The sequence below is a fragment of the Morus notabilis genome, unplaced genomic scaffold, assembly GCF_000414095.1.
Source record: "Morus notabilis unplaced genomic scaffold, ASM41409v2 Scaffold29, whole genome shotgun sequence".
Classification (NCBI taxonomy): domain Eukaryota; kingdom Viridiplantae; phylum Streptophyta; class Magnoliopsida; order Rosales; family Moraceae; genus Morus; species Morus notabilis.
In genome coordinates this window covers 218,875-240,179 of record NW_010363504.1, presented here as the reverse complement: position 1 = coordinate 240,179, position 21,305 = coordinate 218,875, and the positions used below count along the sequence as shown (strand labels likewise).

The 21,305-nt window shown below is 36.6% G+C and overlaps 3 protein-coding genes across 4 annotated transcripts; 2 read left to right on the top strand and 1 right to left on the bottom strand.

The window, feature by feature from the left end:
• The first annotated feature begins 1,760 nt into the window (after positions 1-1,760).
• LOC21392734 (cyclin-D5-1) lies at positions 1,761-4,128 on the top strand. Its single transcript, XM_024169706.1, has 5 exons — positions 1,761-2,188; positions 2,291-2,377; positions 2,489-2,780; positions 2,880-3,013; positions 3,230-4,128. Exons 1-5 carry the CDS (start codon positions 1,862-1,864, stop codon positions 3,413-3,415), a joined length of 1,026 nt encoding a protein of 341 aa, XP_024025474.1. The 5' UTR covers positions 1,761-1,861; the 3' UTR covers positions 3,416-4,128.
• Positions 4,129-8,704: 4,576 nt separating this feature from the next.
• Positions 8,705-15,061, top strand: LOC21392733. Of its 2 annotated transcripts, none has more exons than XM_024169697.1 (5): positions 8,705-9,823; positions 11,347-11,811; positions 11,932-12,999; positions 13,606-13,777; positions 13,931-15,061. In XM_024169697.1, the coding sequence occupies exons 1-5, from the start codon at positions 8,786-8,788 to the stop codon at positions 14,890-14,892; spliced, it is 3,705 nt and encodes a 1,234-aa protein (XP_024025465.1). In that variant the 5' UTR covers positions 8,705-8,785; the 3' UTR covers positions 14,893-15,061. The 2 variants fall into 2 exon arrangements, with proteins under 2 accessions (XP_024025465.1, XP_024025464.1); XM_024169696.1 differs by having other exon boundaries at positions 13,603-13,777.
• Positions 15,062-15,360: 299 nt separating this feature from the next.
• On the bottom strand, positions 15,361-21,225 carry LOC21392732 (calcium-transporting ATPase 2, plasma membrane-type). Its single transcript, XM_010104468.2, has 7 exons — positions 20,630-21,225; positions 19,075-19,129; positions 17,017-18,959; positions 16,761-16,919; positions 16,480-16,651; positions 16,063-16,361; positions 15,361-15,965 (listed from the first exon to the last, which is right to left on the bottom strand). The coding sequence occupies exons 1-7, from the start codon at positions 20,804-20,806 to the stop codon at positions 15,726-15,728; spliced, it is 3,045 nt and encodes a 1,014-aa protein (XP_010102770.1). The 5' UTR covers positions 20,807-21,225; the 3' UTR covers positions 15,361-15,725.
• Positions 21,226-21,305: the final 80 nt, after the last annotated feature.

Sequence of the window (21,305 nt, the reverse complement as noted above, 5' to 3'; positions counted from 1 at the left end):
ATCACGTCATAATCATATTAGATTAAAAAAAATCATAATTTAACGAAATTTGATGAAAATTTAACTATTTAAAACCGAGTCTATTAATCTTTTTTTTTTTCACTCTACCATACGCAAATATAATAAAATTTTATCTATATATATAATAAAAGCATACCCTTAAGGAATGAAACATATACTTTCAGCATTCTATTAAAATTCATGAAGTTCTCTCATATATGTCTCCAATCTTTTTAAGCAAAACCCATCAATAAATACGCTTATGCCATTTTCATGTTGGTGTAAAAATTGCATTGAAATCAAAACAAAACAAAGCAAACGAAATAAAATGGATAATAATGGAATGCAAAAGCAAGGGACAGTTGGAAACAACAGTGACCTATAACAATGCTAACTGCCAATTTTTCCATTACAATTATATACATGATTTCCCTTAGGGCATATCTAAACAATGATCATTAAATTGTTGAATTGGCTTAAACCAACAAGTGATACTATTTTTGCATAACAGTCCTTTATGCTTGACATAGTTAAAGATTTCCCCCAAACTCTACAACAGGTAACAACTCGGGTTCCGTTCATTTCGTTGATTCGAGTTATGCTACAGTAAAAAATTCTCATAAATAATCACATTTAATTTTTTTACTACAATAAAAAATTCTCACATAAAATTACATCTCAACTCGAATTAAAAATTCGAGTCAACCAACAACCCTCTATTTATTTTTATTTTTATTTTTATTTTTTGAGACAGAAAGAGAAAGAAGTGTAGACGGTGATGATAAAGACTACGACCGAAAATATGAGCCCCCTCTTAATCATATGGGACAAAACTTTACAATCCTACAGCTGTCCAAAGTTTGGGAACACCTAAAAGTAGTACAACACCGTGTATCCAATCATCTCCCACCCTGACTTTTTAAGAAATTAAAAATAATGAGAGAAAATCACCACACACACAGCACAAATATAATACTAATATACTATAATTATGTAAAAGAAAACAAATACGTTGCATTGAAACTTCTTTTCTAAACATGATAATAATATCATAACAATATCTTCTTCTTTTTTTACCCTCTAGAATCTATATAACATCTAATAATTGAGATACTGATCTCACATCCCACTAATGGACTGATGTAATCTTTTAGGTTGCTTTCAGAGTTTGATACTTCATAATTTCATTTTAAGAATTTTGTTTAATCAATGTATTGTACGACGTATGAAAACTTAGCTATTTTTTTGAGTAAAATTGAGTTAAGTTTCGTCCTAATGGTGGGCTCTGAAATTTCTAAAGTGACAAAAAAAAATGAAAGTAGTGCAGATTCTACATAGTCAAAGTGAGTTGTAATGTTCGACACCACTATTTCTATATTAAACAGCATTACTCATTAAAATAACAATTCCACTCGTTAAACATGGCATACATATGCATACGTTCTTTTTCATTATTATTATTATTCTTTATTCTTTTTTTTTTTTTAAGGAAGCATGAAATGTATTATTACTGTTTCCAAAACATTTGCAAAATGTTATGGGACGTGGACCACCTATACATACTGTTATACCGTATTTATAACATGTACGTATACTATGTAATATCGTAACCGCTAATTAACTCCCCCCTCTATATCTCATCCGCTTATTTTGGCGGCACCAAAAACGCTGCTACTTTCCCTCAACTTCTCACTCCCCAGATTCTACTCTATCTTTCCCTCTCCTTCTCTCTCTAGAATTTTGCTATTGCTAAAATCTCTCTCTCAGCGATTTAGCAGTTTAATTCCTCTAATACCCATATGCTGTTTTGCAAAGATTTCCATTTTTCTTCCTCATAGATGATGGATTAACAAGAATTGTAATGGGAGACTCCGAGACCAATCCGTTCTGTTTCTCTAGCCTCTTGTGCCAAGAAGATCACGAGTCTTGTTTTACCGAACAAGAAGAAGATGAAGAAAACACATATTGTTATAACACTAATGATAATAATAAGCCATTTTTTGTCTCCGAAGATGATGAAGAATTTGTACAAACCATGTTCAAGAGAGAAGAAGAAGAAAAAGCTTTTTTCGGATCCAAAGCCTCTTCTTCTCCTTCTTTAGCTTCGGATGATTGGAACAGTTCCAGTATAAGAACCCAAAGCTGGTTCAAATCTGCTCGCTTGAAGGCTTTGGAATGGATTTACAATGTTTGTTTCTCTATTTCTTGGTTGTCTTTTTTTTTTTTTTTCCTTCCAAATTTTTGTTTGCTTTGGTTCTGAAAAGTTTGCTCATTTTGTGATGTGAATCAGACAAGAGCACAATTTGGTTTCCACTTCAAAACAGCTTATCTTTCCGTCACTTACTTTGATCGGTTTCTCTCTAAACGATACATTGATGTAAGTCAATACTAAATAATAAACTAATTGGTTCCCAAGTTTTTTTTTTTTTTTTTTTCTTTTCAGTTTTTGTGATGGTAATTCTTGAATGTTGATATTTGTTGTTAGCAGAGTGGGAAGATGTGGGCTATTCGGTTATTATCCGTTGCCTGTTTATCGTTGGCGGCGAAAATGGAGGAATGCAATGTGCCAATGTTATCAGAATTTCGAGTCCAAGATTATAACTTTGAGAGCAAGGTGATTAAGAGAATGGAGCTATTGGTTTTAAGTGCCTTGGAATGGAAAATGGGGTCAATTACCCCTTTTGCTTATCTGAATTACTTCACCAATAAGTTCGGCGGCGAAAATTCGCAACGATTAGTAGTCTCTACTGCTGTGGAACTGATTCTGGCCATGATAGAAGGTAGCCAATTTGATTATATTTGCTAATTAAATCATTTTTTTTTTCTTTTTGGGTTAGTAGATTATATCTTTGTTAATCAATCTGTTTTCTTTGGTGTAGAGACTAATTTGATCGATATCCGACCGTCTATTATCGCTGCTTCTGCAGTATTAGTAGCTTCTGATGGCCAATTAACAGGAAAGACAATGGAGCTTAAGATGAATGTCATCTCATTCTGGCGATCAGAAGACAAAGTGAGTTTTTTTTTTTTTGCCCTTGTTATTATTATTCATTTGTTGCTTGAAAAGTTGACTACATTGAACTCAAACCATCATTGCAAGAAGAGAGCTTCCATACTTGTTATTATTCATTTACTTTCCAAGTTTTTACCTTTACTTTCCTAGTATAAATGGGGTTGACATAAGATATTTAACTTTTTTTTCCCCTCTTTCAAATTTGATTCACAACAGGAAGATATGTATTCCTGTTGTAATCTTTTCCAGGAAATAGAAAAAAGAAAAGTAAAGACACCATCAGAATTCTCATTTTCTTGGAAGAATTCATCCTTCAACTCTACTGAAAGCACCAAGAGAAGGCTTTCTTTCAATGAGCGTGATCATCAAACTAGCCCGGTAAAGAAAGTTCATCGGACATAAGAGGAAAAGATTTGTTCTTCTACAACAAAGATATATTGGGTTTTTAATAGTCTTGATTAGATTACAGGTTTCTTTTTCTTTTCCTTTTTTTCCATTGAAAATGATTTTTGGTACTAGGTGGATTTATAGTTTTAATCAGGGTTCATCACCACATGGCATGATTTGCAAAAAAATTGATGATAGGGGGTTACAATTTCCAATACAAACAAAAGTTTTCAGCCAGTGACAAAAGAAAAAAAAGAGGGTAGAAAAAAAAAGTGAGTGTGTGTAAATAAAAAGGGGATAACTTTAGCCTACAGTAAAGAAGTGAGAAGCTGACTGAAGTCTAAAGGCCATTATGTGAGTGAAGGCCAAGAGTGAGCCAGAAGGCCATTGACGACTTGTTTGTCTATATTGAGTGTTTAGTAGTATTTGCTTTCACAAATGCCACTTTCTTTTCTCTTCTTTTTAATATTTGTTTTATTCCTTTGTTTTTTTAATTATTATTACCACTTTCATGTAAGGAAGAGAGAACATTTTATTAGTCATGTATACATCACTTGCATTAACCCCCTACCTTTTGATGTGGGGAGGCTTGGGATGCTTCCTATGTGTCTTTCAAAAGGCTGAAAGCCATGAGGAATGAGGAATTTGTTTTAGTTTGATTTGATGTATCTGTGTTGCATTTGGTTGGGCCATTGAAAAGTATATAAAGTTGAACATGATTTTATTTTGCTGGGAATGTTGGAGTTTCAACTTTTCATGAGTGGGGTTGCTTCCCCTTTTCACTGTTAATGTTGCACTTTGAAAGGAGTTCATCAAACCACACTAAATATTGACAAAGAAAGAAGAGTGCTCCATTACTGCTGCTTAGGTGTTGCACCAGAAAAAGTGGATTCATTTTTTCCCACACTACTCATATTCTCCTAAATATCTAACTCCCACCTACTTACGACACTCTAATAGATAACTACATTCAGTAACCCGAATATCATTGCTATTAAAGGTAGTATGAATACATTGGTTGGACAGGAAATAAGAAAGAAAAATAGACGACACCCCAATGTCATTGTTATTAGAGGTAATATGAATACATTGGTTTGACAGGAAATTAGATACAAGAGTATTCGAGTTTCGGAATCTATTCTTCAAGTTAGCAAAACTGAAAGCATAATCAATTTAGGGCAATGTTTTGAAATGAGGTTAGCGATGATATTTGCATACACTCGGAGAAATTGTAGGACCCAAAACTATCATGATGGATCTAGCGACCCTTGTTCTGGGGTGGGGGGGTGGGATTCATGGCAAAATGGTGTCAGAAGGCTTTACCCTTCCACATGCCTTCTTAGGGGGTTTCATATCCAGTCTGGCATTATATGGTACAATCCATTTTTTTCAGTCAGTGGTAAGGCAATTACCATGCTGCCAACTCTTAATAACAAAACAGTCTCCCTATTTTATCTCTTATGTATGGCCTATTCTGCAGTGTTCCCTAGTTTAATATGTGTGTGTGTGTGTGTATATATATGTGTATATATATATATAAAAATATATGTACATATATGTGTGTCTGTGTATGAGAACATTGACCAGAGAGACAGATTGACTTGTCGAATACCATAATGTCGACAAGACTTTTAACAGAAATATTAGGAGGAAAGAGTTTTACTATGATCATTGGACGTGAATTTTATAATTCTAAAACTATATATGCTTGCATATTGCAGTTATTGCATTAGATCATTGGTCTTCTCTATTTACTTTGTGGGGGTGTGGTTTGTATTTGTTTAAGATGGAGATTAATGCTTCACTAAACTATTAGAGTTACAGATTATAAGAGAAGCCAAGGCTGCATATTATTAGTTCAGATTCATTAAAATAATATGCCTTAATTTATACTCCTCTGGAAATATTAGTATACTTAAGTCGAACAGAAGTCATAATTGTTTCAAGGAAAATTAAACAGCTACATTTTGATAAGTGATTTTCTAGCAAATTATGATTCTCATTTCTCAGAACCAACAAAGAGAAACTCCTCTGCAGATGCCAAAAGAGCTGCAACATAAGCATCTACTAAGAGTATCACGTTATGGAATTTCTTTTTGGATGCACTGTGGACCCAAATCTTAATCACTAAATATTAGAAAGAAACGACCTCAACCGTTCAATAAAAGGTTTTCAGCTTTTAGCAGAAAAATTTTAGTGACTCTGAATTATTTTCTTTTATCTTAACCGTTGAAACTGAGATGCATGGTGCATCTAAAAAGATGGAATGTAACATTTCTTCATTTTTTTTCCAACTCTTTTTAATATTCTTTTTCTTCATGTTTTAAAATTCCAAATAATAATCAGTCTCAGTTTGCATTTCTCACTTTTGGTATCTGATTACCGTTCAGTTTTTCACCCTTTTTCATTTAGGATAGTTCATTTTTCACTTTTATAATCTGATAGTTGATGGGAAATGTTGATCTTATCTTGCTGTTGATTAAATACGTTACTAGAATTGTTATCAATGCAATTAGAAATGGTGGTTTGATGAGAAGTAAGAGTACACTTAGAGTTCTCTGCTACTTAGCAAAATGATTATTGTCATACGTGAAATTTTTGGCATATTTTGTAAGCTCACGTAATTTTCATTAATAAGTTTCAAAAATTTTCCTGATTCTTGGATTCTCATGGATATGGATGGACCACAGTTTATATCCACATCAAACAGATATATTACTTGTAGATTTATGCTGCGAGAAACAATATTTCCCTTCTTTTGAGAGAAAATGACTATTTAAAGTGATTTTTAGCTATTAGGAAAAACGATGGAAAAAAAATATGAACCTTAGAGAGTCCTATCTTCAAAGAAACCAAAAAGTTACTTTGGCCGTGGAGTGGCATCATATTTATTGTATTCATGTATGATAAATCTCCATCAATCCATTTAGGAGTCATCAGAACCGTGGAATGTGGCATGATATTCATCACTCCATACTCCATGCAACCTATGCTATTCTTCTTTCGTAACTTAGATAGATAGATAAATGGTTTACTGATTTGAGTTTTGATACACTAAAAAGCTCTGAAAAACAGTCACATATAATTTTTTTGTTAATGTAAAAAGTTTTCACATAAAGTCACATATTAACTCAAATTAAAAACTCAAATCAGCGAACTAAATGGGCCTTAGATGTTTCAATTATTTTTTTGTTGGTTTTTAATTTAATATGTATAAATTAAATATTAGGGGATGTAATTCTAAAAAAATATATATATTAGGGGGTGTACAATGGTTGATCTGGGCCTTTTTTGAACAGTTTAATCAATTTTGTCAAGCACAAGACTAACCGACTATAAAATGATTAGCGGTTTTCAATTACTTATACCTTCATAATTTGAACTTTGAAGTTGGAGTGTAAATATTTGATCTGATGCCCTTGAGCATTCAATTTAAGTAATTTGATATTATTCCAATATTTATTTATAAATGAGTATTATTGTTTTCACCATAAAATATTGATTCAACAGTTAAAATAAGTTGATAGTTGATGAAAAAATTAATGATGATTAATGAAATTGGATTCTCCACGTCATCAAGTTTATATATTTGATGAGTACTACTATAAAAATGTAACCATTAAAAACTTAGCTGCATATATATTTGCAATTAAAGTTGACTTTTATTTAATATGTTATAGACATTCTAGAGAGATGAAAGTAGGTTGTTAGAGCAAATACAAATTGTCTAAAATTATGACATACTCTGTATCTTAATAATATATTTTGAAATACCAAAAAGTACGTATTGTACAGTGTTTAAAATTTCTTCTCTCACAAAGTTCCCACCAATAAATCTAAATTAGAATTTGAGTATACTTTCTAAACGAGTCTAAAGATTTCACTTCTTTCTCTCTACTAGTTGCTTGTGTTGCGACAAACTTATTGACTAACAATACAAAAGAAATAAAAATAAAATAAAATAAAAAATACACACTACGCTATATTCATTCCTTTAAAAATTTAAAAGAAAATAAATAAATACATTAAAAAATTTAGACGACGACCATTTGATACCCATCGATCACTAGTGATTGGTGCTACATTGTGAGGAAGGCATACCCATTTACCCAGCGACCAGATTTGCCCCTATAATTGTAAGTTTAGGCTGGGTTAAACGGACCAGCCTGATGTTCAACACTGTTAGCCTTGGTTTGGCCTGGCCCTAACTCTCGGTACAGGTCAGGTTTAGGTTTCAAGCTCGAAACCTTATTCGGGTCGGCCCGACTTGAACACATCTTTTTTTTATTTTCTTAAAAATACCTTGTAAAGTTCAGACCGGGCCAAGCCGACCCTCCTTCTTTTAGGGCTGACCCGGCCCGACCTGGTGAAAATAATGGGTAGGGCTAGCCCCACCCCAAAATTCCCATCCGGATCGTCAGGCTCGTGCCGGATACTCCGAACTTTCACCTCTACTCGCCCATAGCTTATGGTTAATTTCTTGATAAAAGAGAGATTCTTTTCAAAGCTGAGTATTTAAAAGTTATAAATCATTTTTGTTTTACTATAATGCTTTTAATAGTGAGAAAATATACTTATAATAGTAAGATTTTAAGGATGGTCATGTATTTTCATTATTTAAATTCAAATTTTTAATAGTTTTTTACCATTGGAGAGATTTTTATGTATATTGTAAAACTAAAGATTTATTTGTGAAATAAGGTATTTTACACATTTACCTCTGAATTTGTAAGGTTTTAATAATTTTCTCCTAAACTTTTAATTTTAGTACATTGCCTTCTCAACTTGTAAAATTCTTACAAAGTGCCCCATTTTAACGATGATTGTGTTAAATTAATGAATAAAAAGTAGGTTCGATAATTCAAACATCTCAATTCAAATATAACACAAATATTTTAATTTTTTAACTTTTAATCCTCTAAATCTAATAAAAAATTTGAGCAAATAATTTGAAATATTTAGGGCATAAGTTAGGGGGCGCAAAAAAAAAAAGGTTGGGGCCACGACTGTATCAAATTGGCGTTTAGGGGCGAAATTGTACAACTACAATATTTACGAGGGATATAGTGCGATTATTACAAAACAAAACCTCGCGCTAAAAATGTCTCTTCAAATTTCTCTTCAATATATTAAAGTGACGAGCATGTCTTTAATTTGGAAAAACACAGACTAATGGTATCTGAAAAAACATTCGAATCTATAGAATTTGACTTTCAAAACTTTTGCCTTCAGCGTCACAATATCTCACAGCCCGTGACGGTACCATTTCCCGTTGAAAGGAGCTGCCTCCTGTTTTCCCTCCCGTTTCGAAACCAAATAACACACACACACAACAAAAATAAAATAAAATAAAAAGTTTCAAAAAATCACCATTTCTGAAAAGAGATGGAGAAGCAACTTCGATTAAGCCTCCAATCCTCAGCCGAAGAATTCCTTTTATCCGCCACGAAATTTCCTCTCAAATCATCAAGATATGCTCTGAAAACCCTAATTCACCACATCGACGCCTCCTCCGACCTCTCCTCCTCCCTCCCCCTCTCTCTCCTCCGCTCCATTTCTCTCTCTATCCCCTCCTTCCACAACCCTACCTTGCCGGGATCGCCGCCGACCAAGCGCAACCGGAGATCCTCCCGGCTCTCCAATCGCGAGCCTTCCCGAGACCGAGACGACGACGAGAAGCGGAGGATCAGTCAGAGCCTCCAGGTCTTCGCTTATGTCACGCGGTTGTGCGTTTCGCACCCGAGGAATGTCTTTTCGGCGGCGGATTTGCTCGCCGGAGCCCAGTTGCTGCACGATAACCTGATCAGTTTCGAGTCGGACCCGGCGTTGTCGTCGGAGATCGCGAATTTGTGCGAGCAGTGGTGGAAGGAGGATCTTCCAGGGAGAGAATCGCTGATTTCTCAGTCCCTTCCTTTTTTCCTCTCGAGGTCGTTGACGTCGACGACGAAGCAGGATGTGCACAGAGTCTACGCCCTCCGCGGGGCCTTCGCTTTGTTTGATTTCGAGGACGAGAGCATTGAAGACCTCACGCTGTTGATAATCCGGTGCGTGGTCGCGCCGTTGTACATGAAGATGGAGGAAGGTCGGCGATTTGTGGCTTTCGCGTTCGGACTGAGCGGTCAGCTGCTGAAGGAGTTGCTGGCGATGATTCGGTCTCAAATACCGTTGGGAGGAAAATCGTTGCTTGAAGCTTATGGCGACGTCTTGTTTCGCGCTTGGAAGGTAGCCGACGAAAACTCCATAGACCAGATAGAGAATCGGTTTTTGCAGGAGTTGATTGATGGTGCCATCCATGCGAGAACAGAATCGCTGGCTGCTTCTGTTAGGAGGGTTTTAGGAGCGTTTATTAACCAGCGGACCACCATTGGCGTTGAGAAGCTCCTTTTCAGGATTTCTGAACCACTGATATTTCGGTCTCTACAGGTATTCGTTTTTTCTTGTTTGTCCGTTGATTAAAAACTATTCTTTAACTACGAAGCTTGGGATGATTGATTCATCTCTTGGAGAAAAAGAGTGGAAGAAAAGTATGATTCCTTTAAATTAGAGCAGCATCTATGAAGTATGAATTCATTATTGTCAGGCGGTCAGTAATTGTAGTTTCGATAAAGTTTCCTTTACGTTTAGTTCGTCACGTTTAGTTCGTCGATTCGAGTTTTCAATTTGAACTGAAATGTGACTTTATGTGAGGGTTTTTAACTATAACAGAAAAAGTTAGATGTAACTTTTTGTAAGAGTTTTTAATTTTAATAAAACTGAAATTAAAAACTTGAATCGGTAAACTAAACGAAACCGTGCCACCTTGTGGCTCCGTGAGCTAGCCCTCTGGGCCTTGCTGCCTAGATGCCTTGGGCCTAAAGAGAGTCTCGATAAAGGGATCCATTTGCTAAGTGAGCCAATGCAAAGTGTGCATGCGATTACGAGGGTGCCATGCGTCTCCATAAGTCAAGATGTCTTGTGGACAGTATTGGCCTATGGGGCCAATATTGCGGAGGCCTTACAGCGAGGAGGTTCAGCCATGTGCTTTTGGTCCGCGTGCGGAATCCCCCATGCGAGGCACACGGTGAGACATCTAAGGGCCCCGTGGTGCATCCTAGGCACATGAGGAGCCCAACGTGAATTGGCTCAAGGGTCGACCACACTCACGGGACTCGATAGTCAGCAAGACACGAAGGGAATGTAGGATACATGACCCGAGCGGCCTAGTTTGGGGCTGCAAAGTTGGAAATGAGTTGCTTGGACAAGATGCTTGCGCGTTTGGAGCTTGTTGGCCTAGGGGCTCGGCCTAAGGACTTGGGGGATCCTTAGGGCCGTGGTGCACAAGAGATGCGCTAAGGATCGAGACAGATTAGCTTAAAGACATATCAGTTGGCCTTGGGCCAAGATGTCATAGGTTGGCTAGTGTTGGAGGCGCTAGGCCTCAGCACATGAATGCAGCCATGCTGCTCATATGTGAGAGTTAGTTGTGAGCGATGCTCGTAGGTGTGAATCGGGATGCATGCACGCAAGAGCGCTTCAGCTTGGAAGATGGCTTGATTATGAGGAAGGCTGGCCTTGACTCGAGGAGTCTTGGCACTGCACGGTCCTATTCCGTAACCTTAAAATCCCAGACCGTGACAGTCTTCTCAGTAGTTCTCCTATCAGCTTAGTTAAGGAGACATGGCTAATAACAAGTTTAAAGCATCAAATGCAATTTCCGGGCTCGGTCAAGTCATGTCCATTGAAATGCTTCTTGCTTTGTCAAACAATTTAGCGGGATAAAATGCCATTTTGTCACTTTGTGTTAGTGTATGTGTATGAGTGCACTTATCAATGCCTATCTATTGTACTTTCAACTTTCAAGTTTATTAAACCAATCAATATTCTAGCAAAGAGGATCGATCTTAATCTCAAAATTCGTCTTGATTGCGAGAAGTTACACGATAATGTTCTGTTTATTTCAATTGCAGGTTGCAAACTCAAATGTTCGTCAAAATGCACTGCATTTGCTTCTGGACTTGTTCCCACTTGAAGATCCTGATTCCACGAAAGAGGTTAAAGATACATTGCTTGGTAAACAATTTTATTTGTTGGAGAAATTGCTTGTGGATGACTGTCCGGCTATAAGGGTTGTTGCAGTGGAAGGTTCTTGTCGCATCCTTCATTTATTTTGGGAAATCATCCCATCACAAACCATCACAAGGATGTTAACAAAAAATTTTAATGACATGTCTCATGATATGTCTAATGAAGTCAGGCTTTCTACATTGACCGGCGTTATATATTTACTCGGCAATCCACAATCTCATGAAATTCTTAAAGTGCTTCTACCCAGATTGAGGCATTTGATACTCGATAATGTCCTTTCAATACGAAGAGCTATGATGGATCTCCTCCTTGCCATACGGGATATTCAGAATTTCCAGTTTAATAAGGTATAGAAAGTTCCAAAGTTACACTCTCTATCATCATATCTTTCTATCTCTCTTATTGTTGCCTTGGTTGATGGGTTTTTTGTTTTTTTTGTTTTTTTGTTTATTTCATTTCTTACACAGGTGGTGGAGTTAGATGTGTTATTAGACGCACTTGCAAATGATCAACCTGAAATTGCTCAGAAAATTACAAGACTGCTTATGCCTTCTTATTTTCCTTCTAAGGCACCCACTGAGGAGGCTTGTAACCGCTGTCTTGCGCTTATAAAAAGGTCTCCAATGGCTGGAGCAAGGTTCTGTGAGTTCTCTGTGTTAGAAGGGGCATCTCTTAAGTCCCAAACAGAGCTTGTCAAAGCACTCATTAATTCGGCTGTGTCTCTTGATAAGTTGCATGGCAATCACGTTGATGGTTTACTTCTTGCTGCTGCCAACCTTTGCTGTGCGCTTGCCAGCGAGCCAAATTACAAGAGTGCTCTTAAAGAATTCTTTGTTGGCGAAAAGTTAAAATGTTTGTTTGCTAGGGCATCTACTAGGCATGCTCAGTCTTCCATATTCAAAATTGCATCCACCATATCTATCAAGGAGATTGCTGCGCTTCTTGATGGATGCATGGCTTTCATCACAAATTGTACTGGTTTATCTGGAGATGTAGAAAGGCAAGCTGAAGTGAGGTCCGCCCACCATTTATTGCTCTCCTGTGGCAAGCTTGATTGTATGTTTGAAGTCCTAACTTCACTTCTACAGAGAACTGTTGATAATTGTCAGATTCAATATGGTATTGAAGTACCAAAACAGGGTGTTTCTTCTGCTAAAAGAAAAGATAGCAAGTCCTCTAGCAAAATTTCAGCTAAATGGAAACAAGTTGGTGGAAAAAAGGCATCCAATTTTGAGGAGGACTATTCGGTTTGTGTAGGAATAGCCTGGCAAATTAAAGACTTGCTTAAGTTGGAGGATACTAGGAAGGCTATATTGGAATCCCAACATCTGGAATCACTATTGATGGCTTTAAAGGTTATCTCTGAGGTCAGCATTTTGCAGTCTTTGCATTGTGAATGTATAGACATCTCTCCAGTTTTGGCATATACAACTCTATCTTTGCACATGACTCTGGAAAATGTTAGTATAAGTGGTTCAAAAGATTGCAGTAGCAAGAGGAATGATGTGCCTGATTCTTCAGGATCAAACTCGAATGTAAGTGGTATTTCTCATAATTCTTTTCAACATAAATTCTTTGTTTATTCCTTCATGAGGTTAATTTAACAATAGATCTTGCATTTTAAATAATATAATGACGGATCTTACATTTGTTAGCTATTTGTTCTACAAGAAGATATGAATCTTATCTTATATGGAACTATGTTTCTCATGGTACTCTTTGTTTTTCTAAATCTATGCATTTTGAAAAAAAAATTGGAGAGCAATATATTGTATTGTACATTATACTCGGTGTAGCCGACAATCATGATCCCATATTCTTAATGACTTACAAATGAAATATCTCTAATTTTTCGTTGCTCTTAAACCTGTCTGGCTGGAAGTCAAGTAGACAATTCCTTGTGGTACTATTAACATCAGTAAATAATCAGTCAAATTTTTATTGGTTAGTGCATCACAGTAAGTGTTAATCAAAATCCTTAAGATCAAAGTGATGAATTTAAGCATTGCATTTCTGCATCTGTGTCCTGTGAGTGAAAATCATACAGATCTTTTGTCGTCAATCTGCTTGAACTTTTGCTATCCTGATTACTATGTACCTCTTTATGCTAACAACTACCAATTTTATTCTCTGTTCAGCAGACAGTTTTGGAACAGACACTGGTTCACATGCTCAACTGTTCAGAGAAACTATATGGAGCAGGTGACTCTAAAAAATCTGGGAAACCACAGTCAGAGTCTAAGCATTCTAAAAATACTCGTAGACCAAGGCTGAAGGAGCATAAAACAGATGCCACTGGTCAAAGTGATGCTGGTAAGTGTGAAGAAGTGACAAACGTACAACCCCATAATGCGTTTGCTTTATATTTCATTGAATGATGCTCCGAACACTTTTAATAGTACACTCACGCAAATTTTAAGTGAAATTTTGTCACCAGTGAATAATACTTGCGGTGCATTTATGCAGGGTTTGTTATGACTGAACCAAAACGGTTGTCAAATAAGGTGACAATGCTTACCACAGTTCTCCAATTCATGACTGATGCCACTATTATGGGTTTTATTTTTCATAATCACGAGTGGGGCTTAAAGTTCACGTCAGACTATTTTCGACATGTTGTATCCACTTTAAGGCAACAGCCTAATAACAGAGTTCATTTTGAAGATGAAGAAGTGAAGGATACGATTCTGTGTCTGAAGAGCTCTTTCACCTACGCAGCAAAATTACTCAGTTTAGCTTTAAAAGAGACCACAGAAGATTCTCCACCTCAAGCACAAGCTTTCGTTCTCGCTAACGATATGCTTGATATGATCACGTCAGTTGAACTATACTTGGGCACCAGTAACGCTGCGCGGCTTATGGCAGCAGTCAAGCCTTGGCTACCTGATTTGGTTTTGGCATTGGGATCTGGGCACATGAAACAGACTCGGGGAGAACTAGAACAGAATTCTTCAACTGATTACATCAGGCGTTATTTCCCATCATGGCTTTTGGTTTTATCAAAGACCGAGCTATCTGAGCTGAGCAAAATTGGCCTTGAAGAGGATGATGAAAGAGCTTCAGGACTAGAAGAATTTCCTGCTTTTAGGAAACTTATGGAATCGATTCTCCTGTTGGTGAAGAGAAATACCATTGTACTTGATGCTGTCGGCCAAATTTTCTTGATTGGCTCCCTAGTTGGGTTGGAAGGGAAGGACTACAGATTAGTTTTAGGACTTCTACACTTTGTATGCGTGAAGTTATTCAGACACGATTGCAGAGAGAGTGAGACATTGTTGGCTTTTCTGCAAGAAATCTATCCTCAGCTGGAGAGACATATAGAAGAAGAAAGTGATGAAGATGCAAGGCAAATATTAGAGAGTGCAAGGACATTGCTCGAACCATTTTGGAGTAAAACAGAGAACTTATTTTCTGAGGCAGACGATTAGAGTCAATAGATGACACACATCAGGCAAGTAAGGTGGATCAATCGATGATTGTTTGCTAAATCTTTTATCTTTTATCAAAAAAAAAAAAAAGAAAGTATCAGGAGAGAAAATGTGCATAGTTTTACTGACAAAACTGAATGATGTTTGTCTTGCAATGCTAACTGAAGTAGCCAAATTTGAATTTTGATGATAATTAGAAAAGTTGGTCCTCTCGGAGAGCGTGATAACTGTTATTTTCAGTTTCACTTGAAGTAGAATTGTAAATTAGAATTAGTCTTTGAGCCTCTTGTGTTTGGTCCAAATTAATATTGCCTATTTATTTAAACTAATATTATTAACTTGAAAATAATTATCATATGGACGGTGTATTCTCCAAAAAATGCTGATAAATGGACAGGTCTTTTAAGATGTGGCTTACTCAGATGTTAATTCCAACATTTAGTAGAAATAGAGCAGTTACAGGTCAAATAGTAGAAGACAATAAAAATATTCCATTACTAGAAATAGAATATTTACATGTCAGTTGAGTATAATACAACCAAAAAAGAGAATACAATTCCAAAAGGAAAGTGGTTACATGTCGATGAGATTGACTAGAGAAAGGAAAACAAGTTCATTTACAGGACAACTTGTCGAAAATTTGGACTTTGAACATGCTAAACATACCTGAAAGTTTACCATTTTTCTAAGCATATTAATGGCTAGGACGAATGAGAGATTTTAAACATTCAAATTCTCTTCCTCGGTGCTGGCCATAGTTATGTCTAACTATCTCTATCTCTAAGAACGCAAGAAATGAATGTAAATTCAAGAAATTGCATCCAACTTCTGGTTCAAACAGGGATCATCTTCAAACCAGCAGCAACAGGCATACCCAAAAACCCAACGAAAACACTTAGAAACCACTGTGAAAAGGTGAGGGGAGAAGTGTTGGCAAATGTTCCAAGGAACTCGATGATTATGATCTGAAAGATGACGGTGCATGTAAGGACCCCCACGAACACATAGTTGTCCAGTATGCCCTTGAAAACGTTTATTTCCTCCATTTCACGTGAGCTTATCTCATTAAAAACCTGAAAACAAAGAAGGAAAAAAAGGTCACCTTCTGTAAAAAAAAGAGATTCAACATCATCAAAATGAGAGAGAAGTAATTGAGAAAAGAGTTTTTACCTGGCAAAAGACGAATGAGTTGAAAATAAGTGTGTTAAGGATGAGATCAGAATCTGGGCCAACAAGACCAAATATTGCTTTCCCTCTTGCCTGAAGAAACCATATTATCAGAAACTGATACAAAGATTGCCCAAGGATGTTCCTCCACATGACATTACTAATGAAGTTTCCTTTCCTTCCGACGGGAGAACGCTTCATTAATTCATCGGTCGGAGGCTCAGTCGCAAGGGCGAGAGCTCCAAGTGTGTCCATTATCATGTTCACCCACAATAGCTGAACAGCTGTAAGAGGCGCACTCCCTGGAGTAGGGTTCAATGCACAAAACAAAGTAGTTAGAAATAGAGGGAAAATGACTTCTTTGATGAAAGAAAATCGATGAAAGTTCAAAAATTAAGTGGATGAGTTTAGCTTTCTAACCTGTTAAACAAGCTGAAGTGAAGTTCACAATCAAAGCAACAACATTAACTGTCAACTGGAATTGTACAAATTTCTGGATATTTATATAAACTGAACGTCCCCATTTGGCAACGGTCGCAATTGTGGTGAAATTGTCATCCAGGATTATGACATCTGCACTCTCTTTAGCCACCTGCAAGTACAAAGAGTGTTTAGTTTTGGCTTTTCACATTGACGTTGTCGCTTCTTTTTCGATAATAGTACAGTAAAGTTTCACACTTGCAAATTAGTATTCGACCCACCTCAGTTCCAGCAATGCCCATAGCTAATCCAATATCTGCCTCATGGAGTGCTGGGGCATCATTTGTTCCATCACCAGTTACAGCAACAACTTCATTAAATGTGGTCCTCAAGTGTTTCACCAGTGTGTGCTTATCTAGAGGCGAAGACCGAGCCATCACCTACAGAGGAAGGGAAAATTCTAAGTCAGTAATTAGATTGTGATAATCATTATAAATCAAATGGATTCACAAGGATGTTGCAGAATGAAAATAGCACCTGAATCTTTGGAATTAGTTCAACCAATTCCTCCCCTGTCTTCTCTCTAAATTCTGGACCTTCAATGGCAATACCATCATCTGTTAGGATCCCACATTCCCTTGCTATAGCCTTTGCAGTGTTTATATTGTCTCCCGTAACCATTCTTACTGTGATACCAGCTGCTTTACAAACCGCAACTGACTCCTTTACACCAGGACGAACCGGATCTTTAATACCGACGATTCCAATACAAGTATAGCCAGAAACTGGAATAGGATTCTCAGCTGAGAATTCGTTCTCCAGTTCCATATAGGCAAGGCATAGAGTTCGAAGGGCCTCATCGGCGAATTGGGTGATTGTGGCATTGAGATGGTTAATGGATGCTTCATCAAGAGGAACTATTTCACCATTTGAATTGATCACCTTGTCACAGTTAGCCAATACTATTTCTGAAGCGCCTTTAGTGTGCACTCGAAGACCTCCTTCAGGAAGCTCAAGCACCACCCCCATCCTTTTCTTTGTAGAGTTGAATGGTTCAACCTTAACAAGTTTTGAAGCTTGTCTCTCTGCCTGAAAATCCCCACCAAGTGACAAAGCAAACTCCAAGAGAGCAGTCTCGGTAGGTGTTCCCAGTATCTCGCGTTTTCCCTCTTTGTTAACCACTACCTCTCCACCAGTGTTGTTAAAAACAGATTGAAGGAGAAGTTTGACAGCAAAATCTGGGATGTCTGAACACAAGTCCTTACTGGATTTGCTAACATCTTTGACATTCATACAAATGCATGATTTCACAAGAGTCATGTGGTTGGTAGTAAGAGTCCCAGTTTTGTCACTGCAGATACTTGTGGCCGACCCCATAGTCTCACAAGCCGCGAGGTGCCTAACAAGTGCTTTGTCATTCATCATTTTCTTCATGGCAAAAGCAAGGCTCAGAGTCACAGCCAATGGCAGCCCTTCAGGAACAGCAACAACGACAATTGTGACCGCAACAGCAAAGAATTCCAACAGTTCCAATGCATCATCTCCCGACCAGCTCCAGTGAGTCCCTTCACGCAGTTTCCGACTGACCAATCCTTGAATCAAAACTGCAAAAGTCACAACAGAAAAGAAAAGGCCAATCTTCCCAACAAGGGTGGCCACTCCATTCAACTTCACCTGCAAAGGGGTTTCGTCGTCTCCGCTTTCACAAAGCGTCGCCATCAGTTTTCCCCATTGGGTTCTCATCCCTACTGTGGTAACCATCATCTTGCATGATCCATCTTGGACCTTAGTACCAGAAAGAAGAAAAGGGTTTTCAGTACTAACCATTACTGGTTCACTCTCACCAGTTAAACTTGATTCATCAATTAGCACAGAAAATCCCGAAACAAAGAGCCCATCTGCAGGGACTTGGTCACCAATAGAGAGGTGTACTATATCACCAGGAAGCAAGTCGTATATGGACATTTTCTGCCTATATCCATTTCTTGTGACCTGAATAGAAATCTTCTTTTTCTCCTTGTCCAAGTCCTTAAACTGCAAAGATTGGCGATAATCACTTGTTGCTGTCACAACGACAACCAGCAAGATACTTGCAACGATTCCAAGGCCATCATGAGCACCCTTTGGCCAACCTTCCATTGCTATGCCAACAATCAGAGACACAAAAGCACAAACTCCAAGTATCATAAGGGTCATGTCCTGCAGGGCTTCCCAAACGAATATCCAGAAGCCCCGGGTTTGGCTCTCTGTAAACTTGTTGATTCCGAAAATATCTACTCTTCGATTTAGCGATTTGGAGTCAGTGTTTAGCCCGTTATTGATTGATGTCGATAGCTTCTCTGCAATACCATCTACTCCACCATGAAATTTAAGCTTCTTTAGATCATGGCCTTCGACAATAGACCCCAATTCATCAGCACAAATGTCAAAACCGGCGGATTTAACCTCCTCAGGTACAGTGTAGTCACTTGGCTGCACTCCTGCAACACATCATAACATGTCACTAAAAATAACCATTACACATACGTGATGACAAGCATTATCTTCAAACATGATGATGAGTAAAAAAATTATCTTATTGCTGAAGAAATTTACCTTGAATAAATTGAAATGCAGCTTTTGAAACCAAAACAGCAATCCGTAACTTCTCCTATAGAATATAAGACAAACGACAAAGCAATTATAGTAGGGCAAAAGAACTGAAAGAATGGCAGAGGAAATGCTGGTAAAATGTCCTTTTCTCAGAGAAGATTCATGAAATTGTTTAACAATAACAAATCAGTGGCAACTAGAATACACAAATGTAAAGAAGTAAAACTAAAACTATTACAGAGTAGTACTTGTTTACTATGGGAATCATTTTCTCTCAAAAACTACCTATTGGCTTTCCCTCTTGGAACATTCTACAACCTATTCTCATGGCATAATAAGTGTCCATTTTCAGCAGTGAGAAACTTCTGAGATCATTGTCATATAATCATTCACCTATCATAGTTATGCTTAGTACATACTACATATATCACAGTTCTGGTTTTTTAATCAGTGATTAGCTGAAAAGTTTTAAAAAGTGGATGATCAAGAGACTGATTTGTTTATATTTTTCCATCCATTAAAATTCCTCGAACCATCCCTCGATTTTATTTGTCATTCTTGCGTAGGGTCATTCTAATCTTCATAATAATGGTTCTATTTTTATTGGTTCCAAACAAATAAACAACACAAAAATTAATGAAAATATAGAGAACAACAGACACAACACGACTTGATTTTCAAAATTTTTATCCTCATTTGCGTGTAAAAGGGAATAAAAAATTGCCATATATAGGAGGGCTTAAAATTTTGAACTTTTACAATTATATTAAAAATCATCATGCTTTTTTTTTCCTTTTCTTTTTCCTTATGTTGAACTTAAAAACCATCATGCTTTAACATAGCTGAATAGAAACCATTAATCAATTCGTTATTTAATTTTAAAAAGCTGTATTCCCAGTGATGTTTTAACACCATTACTTTATTTCTTATTTTTTTTATCATAACGTGGTACAACGTTTTTAGCAAAGGACATGCAGTTATATATCCATAATATATACATATATATATTATATAATATTGATGGAACCCAAGAATTTGAAAAAGTTAGAGGCACGTCTTAATCTCAAATTTCCAAAGTCAAAACATGACAACCAAAACAATTTACATCAGTGATTGCAGTCTTGGGGATAAATTAACACGTTAATTTGATGTTGTGCTCTAGAAATCGAATATTCTTTAGAAAAAATGAAAACAAAAAGCAAAACAGGACAACACGAATTTCATCAAACAGATTTTTGAGACCTAAAAAATCATTGGGTTCACAAGTGCCTTTCGAAAAAAATACTGTAACAAAAATATTTAAAGTGTAGTTTAAATTTACGAAACAAAGGTACTATGTTTCGCACACGGAAAAAAAATTAAGAAGGAAAGCTAATAAAGTATAAAAAATTAAAAGTTTGTTTAGTTATTTAATTTGTATTGATATGTAATTTAATGTTAAAATTTTTTATTATAATAAAATAATTAAATGTAATTATTTTTTAAATTATTTTATTATAATAAAATTTAAATTTTAAAGTCAAATGTAAAATCGATAGAATGAATGAGAGCTGAATACCTGATTGGTTTTGCGCATAGCAGCAGCTTCATAGCGCTTGGAGAGATTGGCAGTGAATCGAAATCTTCGCTTTGGATTCTTGACAAGCCCACAGACTTGCCTCCATTTCTGTAAAGCCTCGTCCGACGAGTGCTTCGCCTTCACAGCCACAAAATCTTCCTTCAACAAGCTTTCCATTTCATCAATAATATATTCTTCCAAAATTCCTCACTTCTACTACCACTTTATCAATAATAAACTTCTTTTTTACAATCTCAATCGTTTCTTCCTTACGTAGATAGCTAGTTCCAGATGATGACTATATATATACGTGTGTGTGTGTGTGTGTATATATATATATATATATTCAAGAAACCGAACTTGCCCAGAAATCTCTCTTGTAATCTTCAAGAAAAGAAGCTTTTTCTCTCTCTCTCTCTCTCTCTTCTTTGGTATTGTCAGAGAAAAGCATAAAAACGTTTCTGATACGCGTTTATTGTACTTTATCTGACGTTAAATGATGTGAAGTTTCCGCCCCATTTCGCAAGGAATAGTAATTTGGTTTGATGTTGACCGTACTAAACAAGAGACAACAACAAAAAAAAAAAAGAAGGAAAAAGGGAACCAAAAAGTATGGTATGGGTTTGGAGGCTAATTTATTATTGTTTATTTTCTGGTATGTTTTGTGCTTTTGGTG